Below are 23,400 nucleotides of genomic sequence, written 5' to 3'. Positions count from 1 at the left end.
TTCAATTTTATCAATTTATTTAAAAAATAAATACTCTTAAAAAATTTATATAAATGCTACGTGTACTCCTGTGAACGTGAAGGTACAATTGTTGCTGATCCTAATTCTTTAGACGAACAATCTTCACAGGTAACAGTAAGGGAGCCATCACTGTAAGAAAAGAAATCTTAAATTAAAAATACATAGGAAATGAAAACAATAAATATACCACTGAAACTAAAAAACATGTTTCTGAAATTTGCTTGAAGATATATCCTACCAATTGGGTTTAGGATGAAAATTTGATTTTAGTGGATTTGTCACAATTTTAGCATAGAGTAGTAAATATCATATCAATCAAAATTTGCTTGAAGAAATATTCTACTAATTGGGTTTAAGATGAAAGTTTGATTTTAGTGGATTTGCCACAAGTTTAAACTAAGTGTAGTAAATATCACGTCAATCAAAAGTATACATTATGGAAATCAATATCTTTCAAGATATAAACGCCATTGATATGTATAGTTTCAAGAATGGCTAGTTTATATTCGTAACGGTTAAGGAATTACACATGAATGATTTGTTACAGAGATATACTATTTCATGATTAAAGGAGTAGTCTTAAAACATCTTAACACACGCAATGCACATGTTCTACAATTCTAATGAAGTAGAAGGTAAAATATTTCCTTTATTCTGCAGTTTATAAGATAGCAAAATAGATGCCTCATATTTATTATTGTTTGTTTAGGTTATTTCATGATATATCTTTAAATAGCTTTTTTTTCTTCTTAAAAAAGGTTGAATTTTTTTAGCATCTTTCGAACATCAGTTAAAATTAAAAATCAAACCTGCACTACTTTAAACCTGTTTAAGGCCTTATAATGCCTACTAAATTTGCAATGGGTCAAAAAATAAAGAAAACAGTAGTATCAATCTAAAGAAATGTATACTAAAAAGCTATGTATACTAAATGTATACTAAAAACTAAACGACAAAATAATAAAACATATATAAGTTTTTTTTCTTCCTGAAACACTGCATTTTTTTTTCCTGACAGAAGCATTCTGGATACCCCCAGATTTTGCTGTGTTTTTAACAAAATAAGAGTAAGAGAAGATTGAATAAAGTGAGATCTAATTGGTGCTCTTATATATTGGGCACATAATTTAAATCCCTTTTAACAATACTGTATTCATTCAATAAAAAACAAAACAACTAAGAATTTTATAGCTTTATTTAAATAAGTGTTCTCCAGTATATTGTACAGGTTTAGTTAAAAAAAAAAACAAAAAAAAAACAAGCTAATACCTAAATTTCATAAGTATTTTCAAACAAATACCAAAGTGAAAACTTTATCTAATGTAAGAAAATAAAAGCAGACTATTAAACTACCAAAGGAGCTTGTTTTTATAATGTAATTACAAAAGATCTAAAGATGATCAGGGATGAGAGTAGTCAGAAAGTAAAAAAGAGGAAATAAAAAAAATAAAAAAATTATATGTATATATATATATAAACAAAAATGTGACAAAAAAGTGCGATTTTTAAACTTCTAAACCATGAGAATATAAATGCCGATATGAGACTTTTAAATCACGTAAATATGAAACTCTACATCGAATTTAAAAAATGAGAAAATACAAATCATGATTTTTTAATTTTTTGATCACGATATTGGATTTTAAGCTCGCGTGAATACGAATTGCTACATAGGGCTTTAAAAGCTCGTAAATACAAATCGCGATATTGATTTTTTAAATCTCGTAAGTAAGAATCGCAATGCACAATATTTAAATCGCCTGAATAAGAATCGCAACGTTCAACTTTTAAATCAGGTAAATACGAGATTTGATAATAAAATCGCTATTTTAAAAATGCATAAATACGAAACACGATATTGGATTTTTAAATGTCGTAAATAAGAATCATAATATACGATATTTAAATAGCGTAAATATGAATCGCAATGTGCAACTTTTAAATCAGGAAAATACGAAAATCGATGATTGATATTAAAATCGCGTGAATAAAAATCGAGATATTTGCAGAGTCTGGACTTGTGATTTCTAAAAGGTTCGTTTGTATTGTTTTTGTTTAGACATAATAAAAAAAAAAAAATTACAAGATTAATTGAATGAGCAAATAAATATTTTCACCGCAAATCCACCTCTATTTTTTCCCTCTTTTTTGTTTGTTTTCACGCCAGAATACAAGAAGCAGCGATGTCTGAATTACGAAAATACGAGCTATCCAGCCGACGGATAAAAATTACGGAAAATCTTATTTTTTGTGAGTGAAATCGGAGAAAATAGCTAAAATAAGTAAAAATGCGGAAGGGTTAGCAGCTAGGACGTAGATTGAACTTTCTGTTTATCTTTGAAAATCATAAATAAATATAATTATTTTACTTCAATGACTGAATTTTAAAAAAAAAAAAACGGGATATTTATTAAAAAAACGAAACTTTTAGAAAATCGGAGTTTTTGATAAAAAGGCTGAAATTCGAGAGACAAAAAAAAATCTCATCCCTGCATCCAGTTTTATCCCAAGGAAATGATTTTTAGAGAAACTTCAGAGGGAGGAAAAGGGACTTCAATAATTTCTCTCCGCGGAAAATTAAATTCCTCATAAAATATTTTAACTTGAGCAAAAAAAAAAATTTCAGCGGAAATTAGCGGGAAAAATCTGAAAAAAAAAAAAGCGGAAATCCGCGAAAGAATCTCATCCCTGAGATGATAAAGGGATGCAGGCCACACAGTTGCTACATTTTTTAAAAGAATAACCGTAAAATATCATACGTTTTAAAAAACTGACTTGTTCTATATTTTTTTTTTGAAATGCCACACAGTAAAAAGAATTTACCAAAATAAGGAGAGAAAAAAAAATTACAACATTGTTGGTTTTATTGATACAAAACTCATTTGACGGGGTTGAAAATCCTATTTTAATTTCAAACACCTTTTATCACTTTCTATGTCCAAGTGGTACAGATTTTCATAAATTTTTTATTTTTAATATTTGTTTATTTAGTCGCTTTAAAAATAATCAAAATACGATAATATGAATACAACATAAAATTTAAAATTAATCATTTTCAAAACTTCGAATAAAAAACACAAGAACTTGAATTGTTTACTTCACCTCAGTGAAACTCAAGTGTTACTTACTTTGATAAAAAAAGATTCAAAATTAAGAATTATTTTTAAATGTGATTTTTTAAACCAATAACTTTTTTGTTCTGAACCTAAAAATTGGAATTAGTACTTCTATTCAGTGAAAGCATGGGTTTAAATAATTGAGCTTATACATTCAAAATATACTTATTTTGTTGACAAAAAAATATTCAAAATGAGATTTTTTTTTTATTGGACTAATAGCTTGTCTTGTTTGTGTTCAAAGTTAAAGATTTTGAATTTACTACTTCTTTTCAGTAATGCATGCTTTTTTATGCGATATAAATGTAGGAAAAAACAAACTTAATTTTTCTTTAAACTTGGGTATTGTTTAAAATATAAAAAATTGAATAGCCTTTTCTTTCTATGTTAAATAGAGCTAATTAACATAATCACATAAAACTGTATATCCACACCTGCCAAACTGGGGTAACTTGATTTGCGACCAGTCTCTTAAAAGATTTTTACAAAATCATATAATTTTTTTGTGCCTTTACTGCTAAGACTAGAAATACACTATTCAGAATTTTTATTTTATTTTACTTTTTTGAAATTTAAAGCAAAGACCAAAGATGAAAATTTTCTTACAAACTAAATATAATTCGAATCCCAGCAATAGCTGGTCGATTCAAATTCTACACCCTGCTTGCACCGACCACAGAGCTGACGTAAAATATCCTCAGTGGTAGATGGATCATGGGTTAGAGTCCCCTTGCCGCCAGGCTAACCGTGGGAGGTTTTCCTCACCAGAAGTTTCCTGTCTTCTGGATTGGGTTCGAAATTACAAGGCTACGGAGTTGAACATTAGTAGTTGTAAACCCAAAATTGGGGCGGCTGTTCAACTACATAAATATATAAACATGCAAGGATTATTTTAACTGTTCATAAAATATGAAAAGACCATGGAGGTAAATGTGTCTTAAAGTTAACTTGGATTAAAAAACAAATTATTTAAACAGGGCGCACAGCCATATCTTTAAACAAAAAATAAGCACCTTTTAAGCACTCACATTTTACACGATCGAGGTAAAATAACTAGTTTCTGACAAAGAACTCTTTTTCTTGATTTTATTAGACTCAATAAAAACAATTTATAAACAATTTTAAATATGCTCTACATTGAGTGGCTCATTCTATTTTTTAAATTAATAATTACTTAATTTAATTATGTAAATTTTTTTAAATTCAAAATTATATTTAATTTAACTAGCATTTAAAAAGGTTATTGAGTGTTTTTAAAAAATTTAAATAGACATTATTTATCATATCGAATTTATAAAGATATGTAAAGAATTAATCAAACTTTAATAAATTCATATTACAAATGCTAATTAGTGAATGGCCCCTAATAAATTTTATTAAAATAAATTTTCATTCAGTATTTCTTTAAGGAAATTAAATTTTTAAAAAAATAGTTTTGAAATGTAAAGACGATGAGTATTAAAATTAAACATTTTGTCAGAATTATATAGTCCCTACATTCATGTTTAACAAATTAGAGATAATTTAACTTTTTACTTCAATTGTTTTTAAAATCAAATAATTAACAGATAAATGTAAGTTTTTTGGTACGACTAATCAGAATAACATAAGATTTTTTGCTGCATTTAAAATATTGAAACCCCCTCACTTAAATGCCTTTTTAAAATCTTGCCCCTAAATATCATAAGTCTTTCCATAAAACAAATTAAGAGCATGAAAAATTTCAAAAGTAATAATATAATAATAAAAAGTAATCTGTATAAAAAAGTATTAAAGTACAATAAATTTTAAAGGGGGAAAAAAGGGACTAGTAGGGCAGTAAAAAGGAATGTCATGTAAAAAATTTGGGAATGCTTATTTGGTCCCTGTGATCAGCCAAAATTCGATAATTTTTGGGTTCAATTTCAGTGTGCGGAAAACGAAGGCTGACATTGAGAATGTCTTGCAAAATGCAGCAGCGATACAATTAAGAGAGTAAGAATCCGTCCCAATGTATCTAGCTCACTATATGCACACACAAGTATTCCATCAAACATGTAAAATGATTAACGCAATCATATGCTGGGGAACAACAGTATGCTGAGATGGATTGTAAAATGTTGAATAGAACAATGTGATAACCACATTTTTTGCATAATTCAAGGTGAAAATTGACACAGTAAAGAAAAATAACTCATTTTGGAAAAGAGAAAAATTGAACAAATTTTAAAAACACCCAATGAAAAAAGCACCTTTAAGGGTTTTTAAAAACAAAAATAATCACAAAAATGCTATGCACCCTGTTTAAAATTTAATTTATAGAAAACAAAATTTACCTTCTAATAAAGAATGTAAAATATACATCTCCTTCTGGTAGATTTGGCATGCTAAACTGAAAAAAAAAAAAATAGTAAAATTTAGTAGGGTAAAAAAATTGCTTAACATTATTGTTCCTTAACTGAAAAACATACTACACATTACTAGAAAATTGTGAAGGGTTAAATGCAAGGATTTAAAAAGTGCTATTTGCTAGCTAAAAAACTGTTTTATTTGTTACTATCAGTAGAAATTATAAAACAAATCAACAGAAATAATTTTACAAATACACTGTTTTTAAAAATGAGAATTCTGGAATAAACAGATTTCATTAGCTTTAGAAAATGAAAAAACAAATCAAATGTAGTATTTTTCATAAATATTAAAACAGAGATTTATTAGTGCATAATGAATGAGAAACAACAAACTCCACAAGTCCATTCACCCTCTGGAAATCAAAAAACAAGACCAGGTCGCGCATAAAATCCTTCTTTTCAAAATCCACACAGCTAAGGAGGTGGGCCGGGCTGGCTGGAGAAACATTTGTTGCCGGTGGGATAGACCTTTCGCTGCTGTTCATACCTCAAGCACTTAATGTGACCAATGATGAATCTAGTGAACTCGGTTTGATCGCCTCTATTACCCCTGAAGGTCAGCTTTATTAGATAGTGAAATCGAATTTGAATCATCAGCAAAAAATATATTTCAGAAGAATTTAAGAAGCTATCGAGTAAAATTAAATTATTTTAAGCTATTGGTAATCTGGTAATCAAGTACATATTTTAAGTAGACACGTTAGTTTTGTAAAATTTGATGTTTCATCTAATTGCAGGGCTGGAAGTCCAAAATATAAAAATTTAGGACAATATTGCCTCCACACTTAAGGACAATTTTTAAGGATGCTGATGCTTTAATGTGAGCAATATGACCAAAACGGGTTTGAAGATATACAATTGGTAATAGTTTTAGCAGTTCTTGCACTTAAGAGGAAAAAGTCAGATTTTTTCAAAGCTACAAAAATATTTAGCTCTTGCACCCAATGTCTAAATTTCAGGACCATAGCCCAAATGTATTTCAAAGTGATAAGAGTCACGTATAAATTCGTATTATAATAGAGTTTTTTACTTTGCATACACAATTTTTTTAAAGAATAGCACAAAACTGGCATTAACTAGTTTAAAGAGAGTCAACAGCTTGAAGTGAAAGAAAAATTGATCCACAATAAATTCATTAAAATCCCTCATTTAAAAATCTAAACTATATACTATTTATTTAAGAACACAGACACTAAATAATAAAAAATTAAAAACGAGTTAACAATACGCTAAATAATGCAATCACTTACTGTAGCTACTAGACTACTGGCTTCAGAAATTCCTTCATAAATTTCCACTTTATAATTGGAGCTTAGGGTGGCTGTAAAACTTTGTGTGACAACTGTTGGTATTAATGTCCCTTTGCTACATAGGAGAAGCTCTTCAGGAGAATTGGAGAAACCTATTAACTAAAAAAAAGAAAATGCAATTTTAATAAAAAGAAATGTGTGTTTATATATATATAGTGAACAGTGGCATTCTAGTCAGTTATTAAAGAAAAAACAATGCTCATTTCTTTCAATATAAATAAAGTTCAATAAGACAATTTTAAAACATTTTCTAGTATTTTTGTGGATATTTAACCATTAATTTTGCCAAGTAGCTTTAATCTCTGCATATGTTATCAACAAATTTGACAGTAGATACTGTAATTGAAGACTTTTAGTTTAATTATAGCATCTATTGTTTGTATTTTATTTTTAAAATCTGCTCAAATTTTAATACTGTTTTTAGATAATCCATTTGTTACAGATAATCCATAGATTTAGATAATCTATAAGTAATAGCAAACAGATCAAAATTTTAAGTATTCGAAGAACTATTCAAGCCTATTGTGTCTCAATCAACAGAAAATACAATGTGAGTTATTTAAATTTATTTCTAAACTTGTACACAACTTCTTAAATAATTATACAGTCTGAAGGAAAAAAAAAATCTCAATTTTGAAAGATCAGGAAAACAAACTATATAGATGACGCTTAGCTTGATCAAATTCTTGAACTACAGTTCAAGACATTTTTAATAATATCTGCTTTGAGCTCTATTATGTAAAAATGTGCTTGTTACACTATACTTCTGAGAATATAACACATTACTATATGCAGATTCTAACACCCAGAACTGAATACACACACAAAATTATTTCAACTTATGCTTGCTCTAAATTAAAAATATTAAAAGTACCTTTAAAAATAAATCTTTAGTTAGCATATTTACAAAACAATCTTCTTCATTCACATGTTGTGTCACAAAAGTTGCCTAAAATAAAATTGAACATAAATAAAATAAAAACCAAAAGGATATAGATACACTGATTACATAGCTGCCAACCTAAGGAATCAAAAATTAGGAACACTATATGCGACAAAATAATACCCAAAAATTACTAGAGTAAGACCAAAATTTAGCTATTAAATAATAACATTAATAGACATATATTTAAATACCGTATGTAAATTAGTAAAACAAAACTAGAAACACAATCTTTTGTGGGAAATTAATAATATTAATATTTTATAATTAGGAATACCGGTACAATAATTGAAAAACAACCGTTACCTATTAATATATAATTCCTCTCAAAATTACAAAACACAGGTAAATAATAATCTACATCATAAACAAATATTTCTGATGCAAGTGTTAAAATAGTACAATAAATTTTTAAAAAAATAATAATAGTTGTTAAGATTCATCTTGGTGAAATGATCAGCAACAGCTATTGGAATAGTATTTTCTAATAAAAAGCTACTAAAAATTACTTCAGCACAATAAACACAGGAAGCACGGTTGGGGCGATCAGAATAAGGGATTGGTTTAAGTGCAAATATACTGCAATTTTATGAAAATTCAGATTTTTTTTATAAAAATATCAGATTTGATTTAAAAATTAGGAACAAATCCAAAAAATTCAGAACAGTTGGCAGCTATGTGATTAGCACAATGATGGAATGGGTAATTAAAACAGCCTTCTGACAATTTTCTTATTAGTTGCATACAAGATTAAAACACAATATAAAAATGCACAATGACCAGAAATTTACATTTATTTATAAAACGTTGGAAAAAGCATACAGAAATTTATTATTTTAATCTAAAGATAAGAGAAACACAAAAAATCTTATTCAAACACATACAAAATACAGTAGAGTGCCGATTATCCGAACTGACCGAAAGTTTAGAATACTTTTTAACTTATCGACAATTTTTCTAAATTTAGAAGCATAAATAATATCCACTACATCTGAAGACCATATTTAATTTACAACTTCAACGAAACGACCCAGGAAGGATTTCAAATTTTAAATGACGATGAAACTGTCGCTGAAATTTTTAATGAAAATCGGAGCTCCATAGACAAAGAGGAAGAAGTAGGAGATCAAGTTCAAGATAGTGGACCTTCCCATATAGATGCATGCAATTCGTTAGATAATTAATATCAGAACCACGTTTGGTCCCGAGCAGTTCGGATAATCGGCGCTCCACTGTAATCAAATTTTTTAAAACTAAAAATTTAAAACAAATCTTTTTTTTTTTAAAATTTCCCTAATCATTTTTAAGCAATTTAGGGAGAAAATTAATCTTAATTTTGTTATGAAAATCTTTTCTCCTCAGGTGCTAAATTTTTTAAAAAATCAGGAGTTAAATCCTTTTTTTGAAAGCTGATTAAATTATCAGTAAATAATAAAACTAAAAATTTTTCGATTTAGTTAATTAATAGACCAATTTATGATCTAGTATATTCAACATTTTTTAAGGCATATTCATAACATAAGAGGTACTTTTATAACAGTATTAACAGTAATAATAATAAATGCATCTTAAGATTTTGTAAAAAAATATATGTATTTGATTTTAAGCCTGCATATCAATTTTAAAACCAAAATTACTTTTAAGCTTGCATTTCAAACAAATAAAAATTCAATATTAATTTTATAATAAACAATGACTAATCAAAAGAATTTCAATTTGTCACTTTTATTTTTGTAATATTGACCCAATATTCATTGAGTAAAACTAAATAGACATAAAATGATGTACGTTCTTTTTATTCAACAGAATAAGTTTTAATAAAAATCTCAGTAGGTTCTTCAGTTTCAAATTGAAACTCGAAATTTTATTAATAAGTAACTAACACCTTAACTTATGAATTAAAAACTTCTAAAACAAATAATTCAATTTTATGTTGCCTCAAATTATTTCATTTATTGCTTAGAATTATTTTTATTAACAATATTCTAAATTTTAGGAGATTTGTTTGGTGGGGGGATAAACACAAGTTAACCATTTTGTTGACAATTTAATAATGTTTTGCTGCTAATAAACCATGAAAATTATTCACTAATTTACAAAGCAGATATTTTTGAAATTAATGTTTTTAAAGTTACTTAGGAATGATAAAGTTTAAACCCCATCCAAATTATATAAAAAAAAATCTGATAATGTTCAGTAAATTTGTTTTTTTTAAAAAAAGTTATTGTTTTTTGAGAACCATTGCCTAAAAATTAAGTTTTATAAAAAATTAATTTAAATAAGTTAACTCACAAGCAAAAAATAAAGGCTGTTGGAAAGAGTGAGAATCCTATTTTGCACAAATCGAAAATTTTAATTACTTTGCAGTTAAAAAATTTATAGAAGTTTGCAGCCATAACAAAAAAAGATACACTAAGGCAATTCTTTTGAAAAAGGCTAGTTACAATGTAGAATTTTACCACCACACGTAACACTTTACCATACATTCATAAATCCAGAACATAGAATAAAATACCTGCTTAGCTGCCCCAACAGCAATTACTTCATCAGGACTAATACTTGACAATATTTTGGAAGATGGAAAAAGATTGGAAATAAGCTGTTGTAATTTTGGTAGTTTACATGAGCCCCCACACAGAATAACCTAAAACAAGAAGTCATTTATAGGGTTAATACTATTTTAGACTATTATGAAGCTTTCAAAAATAAAATTATCTTTAAATCTACATTAATGTTCTGCAGCAATTAAGAGGAGTTTAAAATCAGAAAACAAAACAATTTTTGGAAAGAACAGTTATGTTGAGTTAATGAAATAGCCTAACATACTAATTTTGTTTTTCAATGCAACATTAAAAATAAAATATATATTCTATCATCGATGGTAAAATTATACTATTATTTTATACTAATAATTTAAAAAAAAAATTAATTAAGCCAGATATTGTTAAGGATTTATGTTTAAAAGAAAAAAATAAGGACACGAGGACTATTTAGAATTTTATAGTTCTAACTAAAAATGTAGAAAAACAAGCAAATGCACAATATAGAATGAAAACTACAAGTTTTGAATGAATACTTTAATTATTTAGAAAGACCTTGTTAATCAAGATATGGATATTTGAGTCAGCTTCAACTAGATTAAATTGTAACAACATAAGAAAATTAAAACAATTTGCCTTTTTTGAAACTGAATGAGCAAATTCCTTTGCATTTTTAAGTTATAGAATTACAGAATAAAGCTCTCCAGATGCACAAACATGAATTTGATCACGCATTTATCAATTCTTTCTCTCTTTTTTTTTTTTAAATAAATATAAATAATGATATAAAATACAAAAATTTTTCTAAAATTTTTCTTTTTAAAATTATTATTTATTTAGAGATATAATTTAAAGTTGCTTAAATAGTTTGATGTGTGAATACATTAAGATTTGGAAAACATAGAAAGAATCAGATTTCAATAAAATTATCATGCAAAAATAAAGCCCATTAAATATAAATATGAAAGACCTTGTTAGTAAAACTAACCATAGAACATCAATTTGGCTCAACATATAACTTAATCAATATGGTTAGCTTTTAACATCCTTGAAAATTCAACACAGAAAATATATATTTTTTTAAAACGATAAAAGATAAAAAAAAAAAAACTATTCAAATAAAATACTCAGCAATAAATTCAAAGTTAAATGACAGAAAGAAATAATTTGACATACTGTGTTTATATCTTTAGCAGTTAGTTCAGCTGCCATCAAAGCTTCTTGAATAGGTTCTAAACATTGCAGTAAAGTGCTGTGAATAAGCGAATCAAACCTGGCTCTAAAATAATAAAAGAAATAAATTAATCATAATTTTTAAAATAATATATACAAGTAACATACTCCTTTCAAAAACTTGAAAAATGTAAGTATTTTTTTCAATAACATTGCCAATAAATGCCTTTTGAAACATATATTAACAATTAAACCTAAATTAATAGTTTTGATTAAGATGCTAATTTTATGTGAAGAAAAACTAAAGCGTCATTTGTTATAGAATGTTTGATTCGAAGCCATCAACTGTGAAAAGAAAAATTAAAGATCTGCCACATGGTTTTGCTGCAAGAATTATTATTTTTTTATCCCAGCAAGTTTGCAAATTTTCGAAAATTGTCATTCTAATTTCAGTGTCACAGGAAAATAATAAATGAATTAAATGCATAAACACTAATTGTTTTTAAATTATGAAGATATTTTACGATGCTTTAAATAACTAACTTAATAACCAGGGATGAATTTGGTAAGAAACCCAAAAAGTTGAAAATAGAAAACTATAAACGTTCATATATCCATTGAACTTTATTAAAGTTTTAATAAAAAATGTCGACGTGACACGTCAATTGCAATGAGTAAATTTAAAGAGTAAATCTTGATCGCTATGTGATTTTTAATTATGTGAATATAATTTTGAATGTTGCTTGCCTAGACATAAAAAAGCATAAATGCACCACCAGAATTAACTTCGCTAACTACAGGCATTTCTTTTCCTGGTATTAACGTTATAATGTTAACATTATATAGATTATCAATTCATAGTTATTTAGGAAAAAGCCTGAGGGTAGGTATGTCTAAAATTTTTTTTAAAAGATTAGGTGAAACCTACAAATTTCAACTTTAAAAGTTGCACATACAAGAATTTGCTTTTTTTTATTTCATATTTCATATTATCAAGAATAATTTAGAAAATCTGATATTTTTTTAAAAATGTGTACAGGTCAATACAATTTTATCTTCATTTGATTTCTAACTAACATATTGAGCCACCAGCTTTATAAATCCATGAGAATATTGAGCCCGAATAACAACAGCTACAATTTAATTTATTATTTGATTAGTTCGTAATAATAATAAAATAATCTTAACCTTATCAAGTTAAAAATTTTAATAACTTTAATTACATTGTGTTTTAGATATTAAGCATTGTTAGTATCTATTATCTGAAAATTAAATAATAAATGTAAAAACATTTCAATAAAAAAATTAAATCCAATCTTTTGGATTTTTAAAATTATGGTTTCTACAAATCCTGCTCGCTACATTATTTAATAAACAAATTTAACTACTTGACTTAACTGTTATAGGCATGAATGTAAAATATACTAAAACAGGGTGCATAGCGAAATCTTTCAACAAAAAATAAGCACCTTTTAAGTACTTTTTAAGCACTCAAAAAATATTTTTAAGCACTATATACATTGACAAAATGCAAAATAATTTTCAAAGACTTTAGATGATCACGAGAAAATAACAAGTCTCTGATAAAGAGCTCTTTTCTTGATTATATTAGCTGTTATAAAATGATTTTTTGGTTCGATATCTGAGGGTGGAAAATGAAGTCTGAAATTGAGAATATGTTGCAAAAATGCAGCAGAGTTGCACATGAGAAGGCAATAATCTCACCGAACTCAGCTCAGTAGACGCAAGTATTTCATCAAATATGTAAAATGATTGGCGCTTTCATACGCTACGGACCGACGGTAAGCCGAAATAGATTGTGGTTAAATGAATTCTGAAAACATTGAATAGAACAATGTAAAAAACATGCGTTTGCATAATCCGTGGCGAAAATCGGCGCGGAAAAGAAAAAAAATATATCACCTTTGAAAAGGGAAAATTAAAGAAATAAGCAAAAAGCACCTTTTACACCTTTTTGAAAAAAGCACCTTAAAAGGGCTTTTAAATAACGAAAATCGAAAATTAATCGAATAAATCGATTAATCGAAACAATTTTTACTAAAGTGACAAATTAAAATAAAATAAAAGCAAATAAAAAACAAATCATTACTTGCTAATATTGACATTTAGATCAATTCCATCGTATACTGATTCTGCTTGGCATCTTTCATTGATGGAGCTATATACAACCTGCTTGTAGTGTTCAGCTGCCATTCTTACTTTCATAACTGAGCGTTTGCTTTCCTTCAAGTCTATTTTATACTGCCTGAAAGTATTATGAAAGGAAATACATAATTGTACTGTAAAAATGATACACTTGACAAAGCTAAAATTTGAATACTTTTTAGTATTTTACGCCTCTTGAAGCAAAATAAATTTAAATCAATTAGCATATCACATGACAATGAGAAAAAAGTGCTCATAGGATATATGCAATTAGCACATTTCTTGAAGCACATAATTCAGTACGTTTTGCTACACACAGAAAACTAATGAAGTATGATTAAAACAATAAGGCAATAAAAGGCATAAATTAAAATCGATAAGCATCAATTGATTTTATGTTTTGAAAATGGTCTAATATGGTGAAAGGTCTGATGGACGGCGTCAGTATTTCAATTTCTAAAAATGTCAGCTTTGTTGACAAAACAAGTTGATAAATTTCTGAAAATTGCAATGGGGAATAAAATTTAAAAAAAAAAAAAAAAAAACCAAATAGCTTGATTGTGATAAAGATAAATGGCATAGGAAAAAAAATTTAGATTAAACTGACAATTTACTTTTGTGATAACTGAAATGTTAAGTTTATTCACTTATATTATACTCATCATGATGTATAGGTTTTAATATAACAATAAATTTTTTATCATACTTGTATGTAAAAATTAATATCTTTTAAGAAACTTCAAACATAAAAAAAGCAATATAATTAAAATTTTTGTTTAAAAAAAAACTTAATTTCCCCCCAAAACAAATGCATATTATTTATACACAATCAATCAGGCATATGGCAAAGGAATTTACAAAATACAAGTTAGAAAAAATAATCTCATTTAAAAGTTGCTAAAATATTAAATCCCCAATTTGTAATACACATTTAATTTAGTTTAATTAATAAAAACTGTCTCATCTTAGCCATTGAGTGGAAATTTAAATGTGTTAAATCAATATGTATGTAAAATCAATAAATAAACTGCAAAATCAATATGCAAGTTCTATTATAGTTCTACAAATAGAAACAATAAAAACCTTTGTTTTTATTGAAATTATTTGATGACTGGATGAATAGACAAATTCTTTTATACTGACAGCCATATTTTCTTAATTCTCTACCTGGCTTTCCACAACAAATTAGTTTCTGATGTTATTCTATTGGAAAACAGTACTTGACTGGTAAATTCCTGTATAAACTGTTTCAAAGTGCATTATGATTAAAAAGCTAAGATTACAATATTACGTGTCAAAGTGACACTCATAATATGCACATCCATTATGCTCAATATCGAACACACAAGACGTTAAAATTATGCCACACAGAGAACACTTTAATGGTAATTATGAAATGACATTGCGGATGAATACATAAATGTTCTACACTGAAAGTCAATTGAAAAATATTTTCCCAACCTTATTCAGCGTGCATAGCCAAATTTTTCAACAAAAACTAAGCACCTTTTAAAGTACTCAAAAATATTTTTAAGCACTATATACATTAACCAAATAATTTTCAAAGACTTTACAGGATCATGATAAAATAATCAGTTTCTGAAAAAAGTGTTCTTTTCTTGATTATACAGTAGACGCCGCTTAATGTGATCACCGGGACGAACCTGATTTGATAACAATAACCGATTGATTACAATAAACGAAAAAAAAATTAAGCTAAAAATGATTTTTTTTCGTCTTTTAAACACTTAGATGTTGCAGTTTCACTATCCCCCTCCCCATTTTATTGTTTGACCAATAGCGATTCAGTAAGGGACCTGCCAAGATCAAGTGGCATACCCGAAACAATGTTCTCTTTTGAAGGTCACCCCTTACCCCCTTCTCACAGCGGCTGGAACATATCATCTGTCACATTGTTTAGTTCTTCTGAAAAGGTGCTCATGACAAACATTGACTCGTTACTGGCAGGTCTTCTTTTCTCTTTATTTAGGATTTCCGGGAATTTGAAATCGTACAGTGCGGCGGAATTTTGCAATGCTTGACCGAAAATGGCAAAATACCCCCCCTCATAATAACACATGTTTAAAAGATAATATACCAGCCCCGTTTGGACTTTTGGTAAGTTTCAGGAAACACTTCACAAAACACAAAAAAGTTTTCCTTCTTGTTTTTATTGATTTCAGGAAAATAAAATTTACCTATAAACTGATAACAATAAACGAACATTTGATTACAATAAACGATGATTTTTCAATGTATTTTGATATAAGCGGACGGGACTAAGCGATTTTGATAACATTAAACGATTGATAACATTAACCGTGATCACATTAAGCGGCGTCTACTGTATTAGACATTATAAAAAGATCAAGAAGTTTTTCAGTGCAATCTCAGGGGGTGAAAAATGGACCCCGAAATTACAAATATCTGGCAAAATGCAGCAGAGTTGCACATGAGAGTGCAAGAATCTTACCGAACAAAGACTAGTAGACGCACATGCGAACTAGCAAGTATTTTTTATCAAACATGTAAATGATTGGTGCTGCCATATGCTATGGACCAATGGGACACCAAAGTAGATTGTGGTTGAATGAATTGTGAAAATGTTGAATAGAACAATATGCGGCGAAAATCGACATAAAGAAAAAAAATCTCCTTTTCAAAATGGGAAAATTAAGCACTTTTTAAAAACACCCAATGAAAAAAAGCACTTTTAAGGGCATTTAAGAAATGAAAATCGAAAATAAGCACTTTTTAAAAACGCTACGCACCATGTTTATTAAATGTCTATCTGGTGTTGCACGATAGATTTTTTTTCTCCAATGCCCACATGTGTTAACATTTCAATTCAGGTATTTAGAGGGCAGATATGTTGGCCACTCTTTCAGGGGCACCATTTTAAGTGGGCCAACATTGCTCCCACAGTAAGAGCAAGTAGTACAGAGAATGAAAGAACATCCATGCCTTGCCTGGGATTCAAACCAAGAACCTTTTGGATGCAAGACCAGTTCCACGATTCCTACACAGATCGGTCGGCTATAGATTGGTTTAAGACGCTATTTTACGGGTAAACTTGGACATTTTTGCATAAATTTATTCAAGGTGTTTAAGGATTACAGTGAAAGGCTTGAAAAATAAGTGTCAACATGACTTTCAAGATAATCTACATTATCAACATACCTTTTAAATTCATTGGCACAGAAGTCAACAATGGCATTAGTTATAAGATTACCACCAAGTGTTTTTCTTGATATAGATGAGATTACACTATACATGCCATTGTTTACGTCTAACACAGTTACATCAAGTGAGGTTCCCCCGAGGCGATATATCAAACACTTGCTAAAAAAGATAAAGTTTAAAAAATGAAACCAGTTGGCTACTTATTTCTAAAATTACATGTCTGAAAAATAAAATATATTTGATTGAAATGTAAAATATTGAGAGAAAATGAATGACGAGCAATGCTATAACTAACAGTAGCCTTAAAATAGTTTTTTTTTTTTTTAAAAAGACATACATTTTAATGGTTCCATAAAACATTGAAATTTGTATGCTATTTTAATAGATAGTTACGAGATTTAACATTTTTTCTGATAAGACTTTAAAACTAAACCGAGATTTCACTAAACAATGACATCAGAGGTGCCAACTTTTTCAACTAGCTATCAGGAATCAGAAATACAATATCACAGAAATATATTCAGTTAGAGTTTACAAAATTCAACTTCGTGCAATTTTAAGGTGTACATACGATTTAATTCTATATAGGTGTATAATATTAATAAAATTATGCATGAATTTACTATTACTAAGTGATATTATAAAAAAGTAATTCTTAGATAAAGGAACTAAATTGAAAATTATACAATACTGAAATTTTAAACTTCGTTATAAAATGATAAAATTAAATTTATTGCTAAGAACTAATGTTCTAATTTTTAGATAAATTACAAAAAAACCCCCAATGCTTTTTTATTTTATCATAATGCATTTAAATCTCTAAAAATCTATGCTCCCAGCATTTCAAGTTTGAGTTTATGTTCTTTTGCTTTCCTATATCACGAGAAGAGTCAGAATAGCTCGTTGGAAAGGAGAAAGATGGTCTAATTTATTTTTAGTTTTCATCATCATTTTTGTTGATGACAAAACAGCAAAATTCCATACCTCTTGGTAGTTAAGGAGGAAAAAAAACTTGTTTTAAACAGATCATGAAAAATTAAAAAAAAAAACAAAAAAAAAACCATATTTTTTATTACTCAAGTGAAAGACTAATCTTGACTATGAAATCATAATAATTAAGGATAAATCGTAATAGTTGGTCCAGCAGTGACTTTAAACTATCAAATAAAAATAAAAAGATGACTTTCTTAACAATAACTTCAATTTCAAAATTTTTTATGCTATTTAAAGTTGAGTAGAAAAGTATGTTTTAAACAAGATAAAACATTTATATCATTAATTAAATGGAAAAAAATGAATTATTTCAAATTAAAACAATTGAAGTTACCAGGTTGCGTCTTGAGAATCTTGACCGATATCATAAGCTAAAGCAGCAGCTGCAGACTCATTTATAATTCTCAGAAGTTTAAAACCAGCTCGATTAACAGCTTTTCTGTAGGGGAAAATAAAATAAATATTTTAGATCAGTATTCAAAATTTACATTATTCTACAGTGGAAGTTTAAGCAGGGTTTATGTGCAATAAATAAATTTTATTTTTAAATAACTTAAATTATCAAACTTTTTTTCCAAGTAAATCGTTTTGATAAAGTAAAGAAATTTGAACTTTTGCCAGTACAATAATAATGCTATAATAAAAGACAATTCTAATAATTTAGTTTGATTGACTAAGTCAATGAGTACTACTGATTTTGCAATTTAAAAGAAGTGCTACTTTTTGACTTAAATTTAGACATACAGTGAAACCTGTGAATACTCTTAGTACATAGCTTTTGTGGTCAACTTATTGAAGGAGTTTAGAAGTTTTTCTTCTGTCATTTCTTATATCATGTTGTTCTTATATGCACATAACAAATTGTACACATTATCAATCAAAATATTTTGTTAACATGACTTTAAAATTTCAGTTATAATTAAATAATGAATATTAATTAGTTACACAATTTGATCTTAAGCCGATTATGTTTAAAAAAGAAATATGGATATTTTTTTAGTAATGCATGTCAAGTTATAAAAAAGTATGCCAACAACTACACCTTTTGCAAAATATTTTACAAAGTGGCAGACATTTAAAAACGCTTCAGATTTTTGGTAATTTTGCCAATATTTTAAAAGTGGTGTTGCATATGAACTTTTTAAATTATTTATCTGTAGTGGTGTGGAAAATATGTTCAAATGAATAAAAAGTAACATTTAACTTAGTAATGACAAAACTAAGTTAAATGTAAACTTAGGAACCACTAGAATAAATTTCTACAAAACGCATAGAAAATTGGCAGCTCTTAATAAACAATACAACATTTTAAAATTTATTTTGCTACGCTTACAAGTTAATTTATTACAAAACCCTTCCACAGTTTCCTAAGCGATCAACTTTAAAAGGGCCTAGGTTTGCTCTTAACCCTTTTGTCATGGCAATGCACCATGCCACTGAAGTGGCTGAGCTAAGCAATGCACCATGCTGCGCACCTGTATATTGCATGTTAGTAAGCTGATGTTTGGATCTTTTTATTTAAGTACTACACAATATATTTGGAGATTTTGCAGGCATTACAAATACAAATTAGGAAAATGAAAAAAAAAAAACTCTTTAGAAATTGAATTTAGTATGTTGGATTTTAAAACTAGGCAAAAAAAATATGCTTAGTAGCATCAGCTAAATACATTACTCAAACAAACAGGGTCTTGCATGAATATGAGCAAAAAACATGGCACATCATAACGAAAGGGTTAATACTATTTTCCCCAATTAAGTGCAATTTCAACACAAATCACAAATGTACAGAAAATTTCTGATTGTTTTTTTTTGTTGTTAATTTATAAAGGGTACTTACAGAAAAACCATAACACCATACCTGCCAACTTTTAATCCTTTCCATTATAATTTTTCCCAGTGGTATTAAAATGGAATTAAAACTTCAATTTTAAGCAAACAAATACGTTGTATTTGAGAAGACTTAAGTTGACAACCATGACAGTAACGCATATTGATATATGTGCTTAATTTTTGTAAGAATAGTGGTGATCAAAATCATTTAAAAATTAAAAAAGAAAAAATAGTATATATTTACTACCACTTTAAATATGAAAATAAAATCTTCCGGAAAATCCGGAAGAGTTGGCAGGTATAATAACACTAATGTTATTATTTAAAAAAAAAAAAAAAAAAAATCGAAAATCACACTTTAAAAACAATCTGCACCACTTTTTTTCTCCAAATCTTTTGACTCCTTTTTTTTTAGTTCAAAGGAGATTTTTTCACTATTTATCTCTTAATAATTTACATATCTTTCTTATATTTTAAAACACTGCTTCCTGCATAAGAAGCCAGCAATTGCGTTTGAAGACACTCATTTCAAAAAATGCTCCCCTACCAGTACCATCACACAATTTAGCATGCCTTTTTTCAGAATAATTGCACACATAAATTTTGAATTAAGATCTACCCAATCAATAACAGTTTTCATATTATGTACAACAGTTGGTTTATATTTTCAGAGCTTACTTTACGAGTAATCTGTGATTGGAAGTGAAATTAGAAGGAACTGTGACAATGGTGGGATACTCTTCTTCTTCGTGACTATGACTGCATGCAATATCTAAAAAATGTAATAATATGTGAACATTTGAAACTGTTCAAATAAACATTATAATTATATGGTATTATACAATAAATCAACAATAAAAAAAACAATAAATCAATAAAAAAAATTTTTTTTTTTTAAACATTAAAAAAAAAAATTGTGTTGAAAAGCATCCCAAACAAAATTATTTGATTTTAATACATTTTTACCAAATAAGCAATGTGAAAATTTGCCAACCCTGCTCATTTAAGTAACTTCGGATTTTTATTTGTGTTTAAAAATTATTTAATTTTAACAATTACTTATGCCACATACTTCATAGAAAAGAATAGACAAAGGAGTTTTTAATGACGGATGTGGAACAGAAATTCCCACTATTATTATACAGTTATACAGTCAATTCGCTATAACTCGAATATTACTATAACTCGATTTTTTTATGAGGTCCCGACCCGTTTATCTTCAATTTCATTTAATTATTCTCGATTACTCGAATTTTACTCCCTTTAACTCGATTTTTTTTGGATCTCTTAAAGCAAGAAAAAAAAAACTTACCAGCTGACATCCTCCCTTCCTTTGCAACACACACACACAATGTCATTCGCACTCTTCATGGAAAAGCTAAAGCTGTCCTTCTTGAAGTATGTGAACAGTGGTTAAATTAAACATTACCAAATTTACTTCAAGGATACAGTTAAAATGATGTCTGCTCAGGGGGTAAAATGAGCAAGGAACGTTTGACTGTCGTAGTTGGAGGAAATGCGCCTGGGACAGAAAAATTGCCCTTACTTGTTATCGGAAAATACCGATGTTTCAAGAATGTAAAAACGTATCCCTTGGATTACAAGTCTAACAAAAAGTTTTGGATGATGTCAGGATCCTGATTCCTCTCCCACGCATTGGATTGACCCCTTGACCTGAGGGTCAGAGGGTGAAGGACACTGGAGGTGTCGTCCCCTACCTTGGGGGTGGAGCAAATGACTGTTTCTGAGGAGAGAGAGGATTTTTTAGATCAGATTCGTTTTGAACGCCGAAGAGTAGAGTTGTAATTGAACGACGATAGATTTAGTATGAACAAAAAGAAAGGGAGCAGTTGCGCTCCAAAAACATTATACTCAACAGCTCATGTAGCTATTTGTAACTTTTCTGTAAATAATTCTATAATCAAGAATTTAATAATAAATAAGCTATAATCGAAATAATCCTTGGTCATCCTTATTGAGGAGGTCTTTAAAAATGAACCAAGAGACAAAATGTCTCACAAATTGTCGCAGCCTGATAGGATTCTCGCCAGGATGGAAGGAAAACTGCTATGCTAGTGAAAAAAATCATCGCCGATGCCCACTATGAGAAATGCCCAGTAAAGAGTGTTGCCTCATGGAGTCAATCTTGATAGAAGGATGCCTACGGAAATGCCTAGTGAAAAAGATTGCCTGAAGGAAAGGGTGACGGTGGACTGACAACATCGACGGGAGTTTAAGAGACAGTACTGGAAAGGGAATATTATCGCCAGAGGCGATAGGCAGCCAGCGCTACCCCCCGTGACCGGTGACCATAGAGTGTGGTTTCAACATCGACTCTCTGACAAAGAGGACAATTGAAAAGATAAAGGGAGGTAAGCTTTATCCCATGCATGAAAAGATAAATTACACGCTCACATTTCTGGGTAGAAGTTTAACAAAAAGGGTAGTTAGTTAAGGGGATAAGTTTATCTGAAGATCTGATAGTTTTGGTTTAAAGTCAACCTGATGTGTTATTTTATTTGAGCTTAAGGGATTGGCCAGTTAGCTATAGTATTGCTTGTGTGATTAATCAGTATGATTATTATTGATAAGTATAATAAGTAATGGTTTGATGTTTTTTTTTAAGTAACTTAGTGGGTGGTTTGTTAAGAGTGTATTTTTTTTTATTGCTTTATTAAGAGTATATATGAAAGAAGAAGAGTATTGATTTAATAACTTGTAAAAAAGTGTAGGATTATTTAAAGATTGTGTTTTTATATGTCAATAGCGAGCTGAGTAAACAAGGCTCTTGGTTTATTATTAGTAAGGAGTGATTATTATTTATAATGCATTCTGTTAAAGTAATTTTGGACGGAAAAAAAAGGTCAAGGAAGGGGTTTGCTTTTGTTTAAATGATAAAATGGTTAATTATTATGACTATAGAATCTATGAAATTTAAGAGTTTTAATTTTGGGGAAAGTAAAAGTGTGTATTTTAGGTGTACCAAAAGAGTACGAAATTGTATTATTTTGCAATGAAAGTTGAAAAGAGTAACTTGTATTTATGTGTATTGAGAAGTAATGTTGAATATTGCATGATACAAATTGTGTTGAACATGTTTTGTTTCCATATGAAGTGTTAAATTTCATAATAGAATGTCGGTGTATGAGTAGGGGGGGAAGGTGTTGCTAAGTGTTTTTTTTTTTAATTTTATTTCAAATGGGAATATTTTTTTTAGTAGTTGAGAACTTAAATTAATACGGTCAATATGAGTTTTCTTGCAAGAGCAAAAAAGGAAGATCTGATAGTGCTAGCTAAGGAGGAGTTTGGGATAACGGTTCCCGAGAACGCCAAGCTTATTGAGATAAGGGCATTGATCACCGAGAATTCAGGTTACGACGAACAGCTTACTAAAGAAGTTTTGGGTATGGTTGTAGAAGGAAGATTAGAACGAGAGGAACGGGAAAGAGAGGAGCGGAAACGGGAGCATGAGTTAAGAATGAAAGAATTAGAGGTGAGGGGTGCAAATGAGGAGAATGATCTTCAGGAGAAGGACAATAGTACAAACCAAGACAACACTTTTCATAAACACTTAAACTAAGGCTTTAGGGGAACCTCCGACAAAGGAGGAGGAATGGGGCTTTTATTTTAGAGACGCGGAGTATTTTCTGAATTTCTATAAGGTGCCCGAGGAATATAGAGGGAGAATAATGGTGGTAGCTTTAAGGGGCAAAGTAAGGGGGCTGAGCGCAA

At 28.6% G+C, this 23,400-nt stretch overlaps 1 protein-coding gene across 1 annotated transcript in view; it reads right to left on the bottom strand.

Annotated features, from left to right (window-relative positions):
- The window catches only part of LOC107449964 (heat shock 70 kDa protein 14), a 32,870-nt gene continuing 9,470 nt past the window's right edge, over positions 1–23,400 (bottom strand). The window contains exons 5-14 of the mRNA XM_043041974.3: positions 20,347–20,440; positions 18,170–18,274; positions 16,840–17,001; positions 13,604–13,759; positions 11,497–11,599; positions 10,296–10,424; positions 7,712–7,786; positions 6,778–6,936; positions 5,453–5,508; positions 1–150 (exon numbers count right to left, since the gene is read on the bottom strand). Coding sequence (XP_042897908.2) covers positions 57–150; positions 5,453–5,508; positions 6,778–6,936; positions 7,712–7,786; positions 10,296–10,424; positions 11,497–11,599; positions 13,604–13,759; positions 16,840–17,001; positions 18,170–18,274; positions 20,347–20,440 — 1,133 coding nt within the window. The 3' untranslated portion in view covers positions 1–56. The remainder of the gene's footprint in view (positions 151–5,452; positions 5,509–6,777; positions 6,937–7,711; positions 7,787–10,295; positions 10,425–11,496; positions 11,600–13,603; positions 13,760–16,839; positions 17,002–18,169; positions 18,275–20,346; positions 20,441–23,400) is intronic.

The sequence above is a fragment of the Parasteatoda tepidariorum genome, chromosome 6 (assembly GCF_982258835.1).
Source record: "Parasteatoda tepidariorum strain Cologne lab strain chromosome 6, Ptep-v5.0, whole genome shotgun sequence".
Lineage (NCBI taxonomy): Eukaryota > Metazoa > Arthropoda > Arachnida > Araneae > Theridiidae > Parasteatoda > Parasteatoda tepidariorum.
Note: the sequence above shows the minus strand (reverse complement) of the source record. Positions and strands in the feature narration are given on the sequence as shown.